The 15366-nt window shown below is 39.9% G+C and overlaps 1 protein-coding gene across 8 annotated transcripts in view; it reads right to left on the bottom strand.

The window, feature by feature from the left end:
• Positions 1-15366, bottom strand: part of csmd3 (CUB and Sushi multiple domains 3) — a 709139-nt gene that overhangs the window by 93067 nt on the left and 600706 nt on the right. For all 8 annotated transcript variants that reach the window (XR_010005888.1, XM_062980075.1, XM_062980076.1 and 5 more), the window contains 4 exons: positions 14787-14975; positions 10250-10435; positions 8743-8937; positions 7736-7909 (listed from right to left, as the gene is read on the bottom strand). Coding sequence is in view for 7 of the 8 variants with exons in the window: in XM_062980075.1 (XP_062836145.1) it covers positions 7736-7909; positions 8743-8937; positions 10250-10435; positions 14787-14975 (744 nt within the window). In the remaining variant the exon portion in view is untranslated. The remainder of the gene's footprint in view (positions 1-7735; positions 7910-8742; positions 8938-10249; positions 10436-14786; positions 14976-15366) is intronic.

Raw genomic sequence — 15366 nt, 5'->3', positions numbered from 1 at the left:
TGGGAAGACCTTCACAGGGAATGAAATGGGCTAACTTGGTGAAAAGGTCCACCACCACTAGGATCGTGGTGAATCCACAGGAAGGTGGTAAGTCAGTGATAAAATCCGCAGAAATTATTTCCCATGGGCGAGATGGGTTAGGAAGGGGGTGTAGAAGCCCTGAGGGCTTCTCCCTTCTTATCTTGGAGCGCTGGCATACTGGGCAGGTGTTAACATATTTTTCCACATCCTTGCGGATCTTGGGCCACCAGAAATCTCTTAGGATCAAATGCATGGTTTTAAATAGTCCGAAATGCCCTGCTGGTTTGCAGTCATGACACAGACGAAGTGCTTTTTCCCTGCCCGGTCCGGGTGGGATATAAACATGATTTCTATAGCAAAGCAGTCCATCTTTAAGCGAAAAGGGAAAATGCAGACCTTGACGAAGTTGGTCCTGCGCCCAGGCATCTGCTTGCTGACTAGCCCTGATTTCTTGAGCACAGATGGGCCCTGGAGTAGAGGGAGTTGAATCAATGGGAGTGGATTTGGTGTTCCCCACTGTGAGCGTGGCAAAGTTCTCGGGTTGTAGTAGTTGGGATTCAAAGGTCTCCTTGCGTCCTGCAGCGTATTCCGGTTTACGTGACAGGGCGTCTGCTTGCTTGGTTTGGGCTGGGGTCACATAATGAATCTGGAAGTTGAAACGTTCAAAGAATAAAGCCCAACGTTGCTGCCTCTGATTAAGCTTGCGGGCAGTTCTTAGATGTTCTAGATTCCGATGATCAGTGTGGACTTCAATGGGAAATTTGGCCCCTTCTAGCCAATGTCTCCAAGTTTCAAAAGCTGCCTTTATGGCTAATAGTTCTTTTTCCCAAATGGTATAGTTCCTCTCTGGTGCGGTTAGTTGACGAGAATAATAGGCACAAGGATGAAGGTGATCTCCCACCGGTTGTAGGAGCACAGCCCCAATTGCCACATCAGAGGCGTCCGCTTGCACCACAAAAAGGGTTTCAGGATCTGGATGCTGAAGGATTGGCTGGGATGTGAATAATTTCTTTAGTTGCTGGAACCCTTTCTCTGCTTGATCAGTCCAGCGGAAGGGCTGTTTTCCACGGATGCAGCTAGTGATTGGGTCAGACCAGCGGGCAAAATCTGGAATGAACTTGCGGTAATAGTTCGCGAACCCCAAGAATCGCTGCACCTCCTTCTTGTTAGTTGGCGCCCGCCATTCCAATACTGCTGAAACCTTGGCTGGATCCATGGAGAGCCCTAGAGGCGAGATACGGTATCCAAGGAAATCTACCTCTTGTAGATCAAAAGCGCATTTTTCCAGCTTGGCATAAAGTCCATGATCCCGCAATCGTTGTAACACCATTTTGACGTGGTTCTCATGTTCTGATTGTGATCTAGAAAACACCAAAAAATCGTCCAGGTAGATTATCAAGAACCTATCTAGATAGTCCTGGAAAATGTCATTGACAAAATGCTGGAACGTTGCGGGAGCTCCGCATAATCCATAATTCATAACTCGGGACTCGAATAATCCGAATTTAGTCTGGAAGGCGGTCTTCCACTCGTCCCCTTCTCTGATGCGAACTAAGTTGTAAGCTCCCCGAAGATCCAGCTTGGTGTAAACCTTGGCTCCTCGAAGTCGGTCTAGTAGATCCGAGATTAAGGGCAGGGGATAGCTGTTCCACTTGGTGATATTATTCAATGCTCTGTAGTCCACCACCAAGCGTAATTCCCCTGACTTCTTCTTCACAAACATCACTGGGGAGGCGGCTGGGGATTGAGAGGGTCTGATGAATCCCTTGCGAAGGTTTGTCTCTATGAATTCCCTGAGAGCTTCTTGCTCTGGTTCAGTCAGGGAGTAGAGATGCCCTCGCGGGATCGGGGCCCCCTCCACCAAGTCAATGGCACAGTCATAAGGTCTATGTGGGGGTAATTTTTCGGCTTCTTTTTCATTGAATACATCCCAATACTCGGAGTACTTCTTTGGCAAGGTGATAATGGGCTCGGTGTCTGTGGCATGGCAGACCTTGGCTACGAGGCAATGGTTTTGGCAGTACTTTGAAGCAAACTGCAGTTCTCTGTTGGACCAGGAGATGCTTGGGTCGTGAAGTGTCAGCCATGGAATCCCCAAAATCACAGGGAAATGGGGAACCTCAGTAACAAAGAAGGAAATCTCTTCCATATGTTCCCTTATCCACATCCTGGTGGGTTCCGACCACTGGCTTACGGGGCCCGTCTTGAGAGGGCGGCCATCGATGGCTTGCACCACACGGGCATTCTTGAAGTCATGATATTGTAATCCCAGAGAGTCGGCATACTCTCTATCAATGAAATTGTTGGTAGCTCCTGAGTCTATCATGGCGTGGATCATGACGGGTCCCTTTTTTGCTTACCATAAGGTGACCACTAGAAGGAACAGGACCCCGGTTGGCGGCTCTTGAATGGGTTTCTTGACCGGGTTGGCGAGCCTCTCTACGCCCGGTCGTTGGCTTCCCCCGCCGGCTGTGTGCCAGCCGCCTCAGACGCCTTCGTCTCCGTGGAGGACGCCGCCGCAAGACGGGCGGCGGGCTTCCCTTTGGCTGGGCACTCTCTGGCGAAGTGGCCCCCATTCCCGCAATACCAACAGAGATTTAGGCGTTGGCGGCGGGCCTTCTCGGCGGCATCTAATCTGGGACGCACATTGCCCAACTGCATCGGCACCTCCTCGCTCCCTCTGGGGTATGGGGATGGTGGTGGGGGTCTCCACACTGGACGCGGCTGAACGCTGGCGGGAGCGGGGGGTTTTGCCCCAGCTCTACCGCTCTGGCCTCGTACCCACTGTTTCCTGTTGGCAATCATGACTTCAGCCCGTAAACATTGATCGATGAGTGCTTCCAGCGTTTGGGGAGGATCCACCTTGGAGATTTCCTCCAGCATTTCAATGTTGAGACCCTCCCGAAATTGTCCTCTGAGGGCAACATCGTTCCAGCCGGTGTTGTGGGCCAGCACTCGGAACTCGGCTATGTACTGAGACATGGGTCTGTCTCCTTGGAAGAGGCGGCGGAGTTTGTGCCCGGCTGCCTCCAAATTGTCCTCGATTCCCCAGGTCGCCTTAAGGTGGTCCAAGAAATGTTGCGCTGACCTTAGATGTGGGGAGGCTTGGTCGAACAGAGCCGTCGCCCAGTTAGCCGCTGGCCCGTCTAGGAGACTGTAAATCCACGCCACCTTGATGTCTTCCTGGGGAAACTCGGCATCACGGGCCTCTAGATAAGCTTGGCATTGGCGACGGAAAACATGAACCTTAGAAGCTTCTCCAGTAAACTTGGTTGGCAACGCCATGGCCGGAAGACGGATTCCGCGTTCCTTCAAACCCTTTATTTCCCCATCCTGTGCATTGAGCTTATCACGGATTCGGTCCACCTCATCCTTGTCGATGGTGTAGGTAATCGGCTGGCCGCTCGGCCCAGGTACGGCTCCGGTAGACATTCTGGCCGAGGTTAATTGGTGCTTAGGGTGGCGGAGTCAAACTGTCACGACCCAGGCTACAGAGCACCAATAACCATACGCAGAGGCCAGATTCTATCTAATATCTTTATTAAGGAAATATATAAAGTTAGTAAAAGCAAATGTAAAAGTTAGTCCAGAAGCAGACCTTTCAGGAAAGGTCAAAATTAGTCCAAAGAAACAATGTCCAATATGAAATATTAAGGTCCAAAGTTGTAATCCAATAACCGAAACACTCACTTTGCCAGGCAAAGTGAGGGGAGATGACAAGGTCCTTTAGTCCATGAACTTGAGCAAGGCTAGGAAATAACTTGATACTTGAAAACAAGGCTTGAATCGTGGAACAAGGTAACGAGGAACAAGAACAAGGTCCGTGGAATAACTTGGTAAAATCCGTGAAACAAGGCAAGGTTTAGTCCTGGGAAACAAGGCAAGGTCCGTAGGTAAACAAAGGCTGGGAAACAGGAGCGAAGGCTGGAAACAAGGACAAGGCTTGAGCAGGAACGAGACTTGAAACGGAGCGCGCTGTCCAGACACAACTCGCTCCGGAGGCTGACGAATTGACTCCGCAAAGTTACTCCGCGGGTAAAACACCTATATAGAGTCTAACTTTCCCGCCGAGAGCAGTTCTCTGGGAACCAGAAACGAAAGCTAATCTCTGAGACCAGATGTTTGACTCCTTAAAGATTCTCATGGAAAGCAGGCTTAATTGGCAAATTCTTAGCAATTATTCTCGCACTCCTGCGCGAGGCTGCTTCCAAACCTCTCTGTTGTTTACAAAACTCATGGCGAGAAAACACTGGAGATGTAGCCTCAGTATTTGTTTGACATACTTCTGGAACATAATCCTCTTGCAGGTGCAAGGTTCCCAGATCTGGCTGGGAAGAATCTGTCTGGGAAGAATCCAGTTCTGACTGGGAAGGTAAAAAACCCAAGTTTTCTTCTTCATCAGGCATCACAATGTCATGAGCAGGACTACAAGGCCCATGGGTCATCACAAGAACCCATTCAACTCATGGAAAGTGGTTAGCAGATGGAATTCTAGATCTATCCGTAAATCAGCACAAATTCTATTGTGTAGAAAGGAATTATTTCTGGAAAATATTTTTATAACAATGATTGCAAAATTCATAGAAAACTAAGATGGAATAAAACTGAGATTGAAAATTATCTTTTAAAAATAGACTCCCTTTCCCCCTCCCTTTCTCTCTATACATATGATCTTTTTATATTGTTACTGGCTGAAGTTCTAAACAAATATATTTTTACATTCCATTTCATTGCATAGCTCACTATATTACAAACTAATGTTAAACAAGATTTGATTTATCATGGCTTTATTTATCATGGATTTATCCCTGCCTATTACAGGGAAAACCATCTGATTCCTAATCCATCTAAAATGCAGATGTGTGCTTTTCACCTTAAGAATAGACAAACATCTCGAGCTCTGAGGATTACCTGAAAAGGAATCCCACTGGAGCATTGTAAGACACCAAAATACTTGGGAGCTACCCTGGACTGTGCTCTGACTTACAAGCACTGCTTAACTATCAAGCAAAAAGTGGATGCTAGAAATAACATCATATGAAAGCTGACTGCCACACCCTGTGGATCACAACCAAACACAGTGAAGGCATCTGCCCTTTCGCTTTGCTGCTCTGCTGCTGAATACGAATGCCCAGTGTGGAATACATCTCACCATGTTAAAACAGTGGATGTGGCTCTTAATGAGACATGCCACATTATCACAGGATGTCTACATCCCACACCACTGGATAAATTACACTGTTTAACCAGCATTGCTCCACCTGACATCCACTTGGAAGTAGCAGCCAGCAATGAAAGGACCAAGGCAGTGACATCTTCAGCCCATCCGCTGTTTGGATATCAGCCAGCATGCCAATGCCTTAAATTAAGAAATAGTTTTCTAAGATCTACATAGATACTTGCAGGAACACCTCAGAAAGTGAGAGTCCAAAAGTGGCAGGCTAAAACCTGGAACCTCAATCAGTGGCTGACGCTGGATGAGAGACTCCCTCCTGGGCACACAGAAGATTGGGTGACTTGGAAGGCACTGAACAGACAGCGTTCTGGCACCACGAGATGCAGAGCCAACCTTAAGAAATGAGGCTACAAAGTGGAGTCCATGACATGTGAGTGTGGAGAAGAGCAAACCACAGACCACCTATTACAATGCAGCCTGAGCCCTGCCACATGCACAATGGAGGGCCTGCTTATAGCAACACCAGAGGCACTCCAAGCGGCCAACTTCTGGTCAAAGGACATTTAGTATAATGCCAAGTTTTTAAAACTTTGTTTGTGTTCTCAAATACATTACAACTTGTTCCCTCGGTTTGCTTCTGACATGATAAATAAATACTGGTAAATCATAGTTGATCCAATATGTAGTTGCCATCTTAGATTCATTCAGGAAAAAATACGATTCTTAATTAAGTTGTAAAATCACCCTACTAATCTAGAACAATATATAGATTAAGCATCCTTTATCTGGATTTCTGAGTGCCAAAATATTCCAAAAACTAAAATTGTCCATATGTGTGACACTTTTGCTTTCTGGTTGTTCTATGTACACAAACTTTGTTTCATGCACAGAATTATTTAAAGTATTGCATACAATTGTTTTTAGAATAGGTGTATAAGGATCATACGAAGCATTCAAGTATTTCGTGTTTAGACCAGAGCTTCAGCTCCAAGATCTATCTTTAGGTACATATAGACAAAAAGTATTATTCCAAAATCTGAAAACATCTGAATTCTGGAACACTTCTAGTCTCAAGAATTTTGGATAATGGATACTCAGTTTGAACATCCAATTATTATTCACTCCTATTTATCTACTTCTGCTGCAAAGCTCTAAAGCTGGAAGAGATTCTTCAAAAGCCATATTGATTTACCTATTGTATCTAAATCCCATTTTCCTCACATAATTGAAGTCATGTGTGCTATATGCAGGGATACACATTTGTGTTTGGTTTTAGACTATTTAGCTGCTTGTGATCCCTTTTTATCAGTTTAAAATTATTTATTTAAGCTATGCTTTTGACACAAAATAAAAATACATGTGTGTTCTTTGTTGATATTAATAGAGGGAAAAATGAGGAACAAATCTGGGAGAATTTCAAAAGCCTTGTGTACTTCAGTAGTTCTAGGCAGATCTGTGTATTTAAGGGACCAGAAGTTAGCTCTTCCAAAACATTTTGGAAGACTGGAAAGAATATACCAGATGCCAAGGTGTGACCTATCACATAGCTTCAAAACCATTTTATTGCCAGGAAACAGATGCTCTAGCCAAAAGACAAACATCTTTCTGATTAGATACATAACAGCTTTAAGCACATTTGAAAGTCACTGCATTGTTGTGGCTTATGGCAGTGTACAATTCTCAGTGGTCCACCTGTAATGAATTCAAATGCTGCAATTTGCTATAATCCTATTCAAACAATTAGATTGATATGCATGCATCCGATGTTTGTCTAGTTTCATGGAGGCAGTGGAGCATTCTATTACACATGTGGAATAGTCTCTTTACAAAAGCAGCTGTTCTTCATCAAGCTTTTCATGATATTCATGAAATCAGCAGCACTATGTATTATTAAAAAGAAACCCTTTTAGAAATAAGTACTAGTTTTCTATACCCTGTGTGATGTTTGTAACTTTTTCTCTGAGTATTCAACACATGCTGTCTCACAAACTGTTATTGAAAGTCAGCTCAATTGGAAAAAATGGTTCAAGTAGTGCTTGAAAAGCACAACCTTTGGCATGCGAGGCTATTAGTCCAGTTCTTTGAGCCTTGATGTGTGTGCTGTTAAAATTTAGTCTTTAATGTGCTATAACTCTCATACTTTACACTAAATATAGTGTGCTTTATTCATCGGGGTTATATCCATAAATTTTATTAAATTCAATAATGTACGGATAGAGACTATGTACAGTATATAAGTCAAAACATATCATGTACAGCTTCTTCTCGGGGCCCTTCCAGACAGGCCCTATTATCCCAGGATCTGATCCCAGGTTTTCTTCTTTAAACAGGAATATATGAGTCAGCACTTTCAGATAATCTGGGATAAATAGAAAACCTGGAATCAGATCCTGGTAGGGCCTGTTTGGAAGGGCCTTCAAATGCAGAAATCAACACAGGAGAAAAATATAAGTGCTTGAATTCACCTTTTTCCTAATCTATGTTCTGTAGTATATTCATAAATATAGAGATGATAGAAAAAAGCAATTACTTCCTCACCTAAACATTTTGTTTCCGTTCCACTCCATAGTCCAGAAGATAGGCATTCCCTTACAGCTGATCCCACCAGCATGAATCCTAAGTCACAAGTAAAGATAGCAGTCGAGCCATATGTGATCTGAGTTCCAATTTTATTCCCATTTGGTGGAACTGGAAGTTCTCCACAGGAAATAACTTGAAAAGTTAAAGCAAGAAGAAAGACATGGTACACTCAATCCACATTAAAACAGTCAGTAATCATAGCAATGAAAATAGTGTATAAACTAATGGTGGAATAGAGTAACATCTACTTGTAAAATTAATAATCCACCAAAATATGACATTATAATACTGTAATTTGAATGAAAAATAGTTCAGTCAAATTAATTGTGCAACGGAATAACTTGAAGTGTGTAATGGCATTTCCCTTTCTGTATTTATGATAAACTTCTCCTTATCTGTTGATGTGCATTAAGTTGTCTTTGAAAATTATACAGATTTTAGAAATGGTAAATGATAATCTTGTGTGTATGTTTCTATGTGTCAGCTAGTTTCACTATGGGTTGTTATAGCTTGTAAACTCAAAAAACTCAGAGCTGAATAATTTTCCAACTTAGAGACATTTTGTAGAAACAACTATAAAGTAACAAATTTGAATAATGCAGTACTCAAAAATTTAAAAGTTAAAGCTTTGAGATCTCTGGATAACATAAAATACTGTCTTTAAGACTGTTGTTGTACTGTGGCTTCATGTTATTTAAATTTATGGTAATACTATCATAGTTTTGTTTCTTGCCATGATTTATTCAGATGAGATTTGTCTGCTTTCCTCTAAGGTTGAGAGTGTGACATGACTGAAGTCAACCAGTCAATTCTCATTATTGTACAGGGTATCACTGTATGAGTTGGAGACAAGGGAGTGAAACATTTCTTGGTTTTCTATAGTATCACCGGCATAGTTAAAAGTAGATGTATGGGACTACATAATAACAATGAGATTGTAGACTTAGGATATATAGAGTACTCACTTTGGCAATATGGCCTCTCATTTCTCCAACTCCAAGTACCATTGGCAAGACATTCAATAGATTCTGGTCCCAACCCATGGTATCCTGGATCACAATTGAAAACAACTTTTGTTTTGTATTCATAGTGAGATCCATTCACTATCCTCCATCTTCCATGTTCCAAGGTGAATGAATTGATACTTGGGCATGTAACAACTTGAGAGGGCATGGGGAAAAGAAGAGGGAACAAAGTGTTGGTGTTAGTTTCATAAGAATGAGTTTCATTAGAGTGACGTCAAATATTTGGGCAAAATTGCTCAAATATTGTAGTTAATATAGTTTAATTTAAATTCAGGAAAAAATTGACATTTCACTTCTTCCTTGAGGATTTAGAAAGTAAGAAAGTATTTTACTGCTCAAAATGATTACTGAATAGATTGCTTATCATATTTTAAAACTGTTTTACTCATTTGGTTGGAATATCACTTTTATAAAAGCATTTTTATTTCTACTTCTTAATATCAATATCATAACTTTCTTAAAAATTGAAAATTCCCATTTCAACTTTTCCAGCTAGAAAAATGTTTATTCCAGAATATTATATACTACACACAATTAACAATTTCCTCAGAATATGATCCTGTTATTAAAGAGTCCTCTTCCTTAATGGTGTTTATTAGCTGAACAAAAGAAATACAGACTATAAAGAAACAACTTGGTGTCAACACTTCACAGTTGCAATCTTTGTTTCTGTAATAGTTATATTCTATTAAGTATTGTCCCATATTTAACAAAACAACAAAGCTCAGAGGACAGAGATAGATTTAATTAAGGAATAATCCACTTACATCTATTAAAAAGAGGTCCATGTTTCAGTTTCTTAGCACAACATATGCTTTGTAAATTAAAGACTTCATCCTCAACATGAATTACCTACTTAATTGTCTCTATACTGTCGTCTCACACTTAGAGTGTATCACAGATTCAGCTGTTCTCTCATGAACCCAATTCTGAAACATATGGTTAAAATTACCCCCTGAAGTCCTTTCAGCCAAATTTTTCTCTTATAGTTTTCAAGTAGCTACTTTATTTAATATAATATTTTGTTCCAGACACCATGGCACATGATAGTTTGATTCTCTGAATTGAGAATATAGTTTATCCTTGTACATATTTACCTGGAGCTAAGTCTCTATGGAGCTTTCCCTCATTTAAGGCTAAGGTGAGTATTCTCATAAAGGAAAAAAAATACATAGAATTCGTAGAAAATGTCACTCACATAGGAGCATGACATAGGTCAGCTAATCATACTTCTATCCTAATATATCCTTCTATGCCTTATTAGAATTTTCCTTGACATACATTGTTTACAAGCATTCACAGAGGCTTCAACATGTAGTATTACATCATTCTAATTCTGTTTCAACATTTTAAAAGTTAAACATCCAAATATAAATCCAAATTTAAACATAACTTTGGATGATAAGATACACGTGCAATAAGAAAAAGTAATTCTAGATTCACTTACCTACACAACGAGGTGTTTTGTTATGGTTGCTCCAGGTGCCATCTGGTTGGCAGGCTGCAGTAGTAAGTTCTTTAGATGACAATCTATACCCATCATTGCAAAAATAAGTAACCCGGGTTCCTACTAGATAATCTGTTGTTAATATCCCACCATACACTGGAGCTTTGGGAATCCCACAAGAGATAGCTGAGGATATAAAACAGAGATACAACAAAACACCATAACATTTGAACTCTATGATTGTCATATTGAGCTTGATTCTTCTAATATGTAGGCCCAGATATACGAATTGAGGTAGAAAAAATGAAACAAAAACTTCAGCTTTCCCCAACATATGGCTGTCCTAAGAGGCTACTGTCCACATTATACACGTGCCTTTATTTGTACAGCCAAAAATATAAGATATATTTGGTTGACTGAAAAATGTTATCACCACAATGTGTACATTGGATTTTGTTTTAGACTCAATGTGGTGTACCTGTTTCGCCCTCTCCAAGTAATCATTGAATGTCTGAAAAAACAAATTGTGAACATAATGGCATTTCTATAAAAACCAGGTAGATTTGGATATAGATTCTGATTATGAAGATCAAATAATTATTCCTGTTGTCTCCCAGTTCAGAATGCTTGTGGTCTGACTCTTGTGGAGATCTTGAATGCAATTGCTTTGGCCTGGTAATTAGATGGATATATTTTATGATGCAAAATCTACCTCTTCATTCAATATAGCATAATATACCTTTTATTATTTCTGCCCAAGTTAGGGTGCCCAAGTTGGGCTTAGATTTGGGTAACACTTTCTCTGTCTATTAGAAACATAGGCTTCAGCATTTCACTGATGAAAACCAGGGCTGAGTGGGTGCTGCTGCCACCTCCAAAGGCAAAGAGAGAATCAGCACTGCAGCAAAAAGTCATCAGCTTCCTAAACAGGTTTTCACATAAGATTCTGCAGAGGCAAATAGGGGAATATCCTGTGCACAAGTAACTGAAGACACAGTGAGATAGAAAAAAAAGGCAAAAATATTCCAAAAATTATTGAAAAATGTGGTTTTCCTGTACATTGAGATACCCTGCTGAGAAGAATCTAGGACCGAATAGAATTATTATGTTCTTGGCATTAAATGTTGCCAACTGTTGTAAGCCGCCCTGAGTCCCCCCGGGTGAGAAGGGTGGGGTATAAATTCTGGAAATAAATAAATAAAATAAATCTTGAGAATTTGGGATGTACTCTGTGCAATGCAATGGTGGGTTTTTTTTTTTACACAAAACACAGCATTTTCTGCAGAAGAAACATATTTTCTTGCAGAAAATCATATTTCTAGAGAGAAATAAGATAAGACAAAAATCATTTGTGAATTCTACGCAGAATTTGCACATTGATTATTTGCACCGAAAACAGCATTTTCTGCACAAGAAATGGCTTTTTATGAAATAAAAATAGTATTTCTACACAAAAATGCTGGTTTGGTGCAAAAATAATCACATACATTTTTTGTGCAAAATAAGTAGTGGATTGTAAATGAGCACTGAAAATTACATGGTTTTTATTTTTTTCCTGCCAAATTGGAGGAACACAAATGAAAAGCTAAAAAGGTCCATATAGTAAGAAAGAACACATTGAAACCAACAGACAAAATAGGAATACAAAGAGCAAATTGTGGTTGACTGATGGTACTTGAAGCAAATGCAAATATTGTCATATCCATCTTTTTCAAAATTGCTCCTGGATCACAGCTGCCTTGTCTTTTACATGGTGATTGCTATTTGCCACCTCTGCCCTACCTATCTGAATTTCTACTGCTTTTTTATCAAGACCTTTCTAGTACTCATTTGTGTTCCAACTGAGCAAATTGTTTATAAGCTTTCCAGCAGATAATATGTCATCATTTCTTTGTTCTCCACAGGCCATGAAATACACTTAGTACTAAATAAATGTTCAATCATGATGCGGGCCGTTGCAGTAGTTATCCTCATTGCTTTAGTAAAACAAGAACAGTAGCAATCCGAAACCTGGACCATGACAAGCTATAAATAAAGTTCTTCTTTGATTTTCCCTTTTACACATTGCTAGCTTTAGCTTGTTTTAATAAAGCCATTGCACCCATTCATCTATCTCATAACCACGTCACGTTCTACTTCCTCCTCTGGTTATTGTAGCAAAGGAATACTTGCCAGAAATTGTCTCATGCTATATATTTTCTCATAACAGTTTTTCAGTATTCTGCTGTCAAAAGTGCTATTCATTTCAGGGGGAAGGGGGAAGAAATGGACTGCTGTAGCAGACTACCCAGAACAGTGTAAATTGAACACTGAGGGTAGTATATACTCTATATCTCTCCTCCACTATATTCTTTTATTTTGATTTTTTCACATTCAAATCAATGTGAATACAGTGAATTCCAATGCTGGAAAAGGGAATTTGGAGTTGGCTATACACATACTTGCTTGCTTCCCAGTGTTAGCTGAAAACACTTGACTAAACATTAATCTCTTTGCCATTATACTCTTTGAGTGCAAGGAGATAGATTGCTGAAACATGAGACAGGGTCATTGTAGCCATCAATTTAAAATAAGGTAACACATATAACTATTATTTCTAACTAAAGCTATTCAGTCTTGTATGATGACCTGCTGTAATATTGACACCTGTCACACATTAATATAGGTTTCCTAGTCCATTTTGGGGGCCCCTGGTGAGCACTGAGCTGCTGAACTTGCGGACCAAAAAGTCCCAGGTTCAAATCCCGGGAGTGGAATGAGCACCCGCTGTTAGCCCCAGCTCCTGCCAACCTAGAAGTTCGAAAACATGCAAATGTGAGTAGATCAATTGGTACCGTTCCGGTGGGAAGGTAACGGTGCTTCATGCAGTCATGCCGGCCATATGACCTTGGAGATATTTATGGACAACGCCGGCTCTTCGGTTTAGAAATGGAGATGAGCACCAACCCCCAGAGTTGGTCACGACTGGACTTAACATCAGGGAAAACATTTACCTTTACCTTAGTCCATTTTTAACTTTGTGGACCATTATTTGTGGAAGTGTAGTCTAAAACATCATAGCACAATAAATGAAATTACCTACTGAGAAAGTTTTCAAATAAGCCAAGATGGGGGAACTTTTTCTACAGCTTTTAAATATTTATAGAAATTAAGGCACCACCGTAGCAAGGCATTTGACATTAATTTTGTTTCAAAATACATAAAGGGATTCCTCATCTCAGAAGCCTTGTATTTCAGAGCAAAGCATTATTCCCTATGACTACTTATGAGAAATTAGCATTGATGAATTCAACATCACATCACCCAAAAGGTCGAGAGAAACTGGGCTTGCATTTAAGTAGGAAAAACAGGTGGCATTTCTGCAATAGAGATTTCCACTCAGATATGTCTGAGATATTAGAATATATTTTGGTGCCACATGCGTCCAAATAGCAAATGTTTTGGTTTTAAGAAATATATACACAAAACATGGCTGTTGTTAGCAAACACCAATCAAAGCACTTTTCATCCCCCAAGAGATGAAATTAAACTGCAGATAAAAATTGACTTCATGTGATTTTATATATTCTGTGACTTTGAGCTTTGTGGTAGTGCATTAGAAATTTGTAAGGTTATTTTAAGACATATTTTATTATTATTTTGCATGACAAACTGTAGAATTTTCCACAAATAATTAGTCATAATTCTCATTCTTTCTGTACAACAAATGTAGGGCAATCACATCACAGTGTTGTTGTTTTTTTTTACTTTGAAGTATTTTGAACCTCAACTATTTTTAAAGATAAATGTTTGAGACAAATCAAGTACAAAAGTGAATAACTAATAAGATTAGCATGCAAATTCCAGCAATTTTACCAATAAAGGATGTAATATCACATTAGAAACACTGAGGCCTAAATATTAGGTGACACAGGAGTAAAGGAATACCCCCTCAAATAAACCGATTTCCTAAAATAACAGTAAAATATATTCTAATCTTAGAGTTCCTTTTTATGAAAAAGTATTACTAAAAATCTTCTACTTGGAGGATAAAGACTGGGGACTGTGTTAATAAAATGGGGGGGGGGGGAAGCATTTTGGCAAAGGGGATTGTACCATCATGAAGCAGCCATTGCGATAATTTCCAAAGAAGGTAACAAAAATGTGAAACATCAAGACTGAGAAAGGCATATTCACCTATTCAGAAAAGGTGAATTGGGCCTTCAATAAATAATGTTTAGACAAGCTTTACAAGTAACTAATCCTTATAATCTTTAGACCTCTGAAACTGCAAACTTACTGAACCAATAGGACTTACATCTAACCAGACCTGTATAGGTTTGTACTGAAATACTTAATATCCATCATTCATTGCATTTGGAATGGCAATCTAATGCAGCTTTTCAAGAACCAGAGAGAAACACCTGTTACCACCAAATACTAATAAAGTTACTGCCTTTTGTGTTTAGTGAACAACACTACTATTGGATTACAAATCATGGAGATTAGGACCAAAGACAGAGTATATACATCCAGATTTGTAAAGAAAAGTGTGTACCTTGACATGCTGGGACGGGTACATCCCATGCATAATATCCATGGGGAGACTTCCTGCACACAGCAGTGCTTTTTCCAATGAGCCGAAATCCTCGGTCACAAGCCCAACGAACCACACTGTTGAGCTGCCCACCTGTCTGACTAACTATGAACCCATGGGGAGGTGACTCTGGAGTACTGCAATAAAGAGCTTTAGAAAACGAAGAAACAAACAAACAATTATTAGGATCCATCATACGCATGATGTTATTTAATAGCAAACATTTGTCTGTAGCTGTTGGTGATCATCAGATCTGTTTAACAACAGTGGTAAATTAAATAAGCTTGTAAGCAAAGCAACAAGAATTGCTTTTATTATTGAGCATAACCAATAATAAAAATTTGGCATAATTACTGAGCAAAAAAACAAGAATTGCTTATCCTAATGGAAAAGATAACCACGATCTATTCTGTTAACCAGTAGGATTTACCAATACGTGTAGTCACCATTGAACAACTGATTCTATGTTTTACTATAATTGGGATTAACCCAGCACATTATTTCTATACCATTTTGCAGTGAGCTTGTATTGTGCCTTGCA

This window comes from Anolis carolinensis, chromosome 4 (assembly GCF_035594765.1).
Source record: "Anolis carolinensis isolate JA03-04 chromosome 4, rAnoCar3.1.pri, whole genome shotgun sequence".
In the NCBI taxonomy this organism is placed as follows: Eukaryota; Metazoa; Chordata; class Lepidosauria; order Squamata; family Dactyloidae; genus Anolis; species Anolis carolinensis.
Note: the sequence above shows the minus strand (reverse complement) of the source record. Positions and strands in the feature narration are given on the sequence as shown.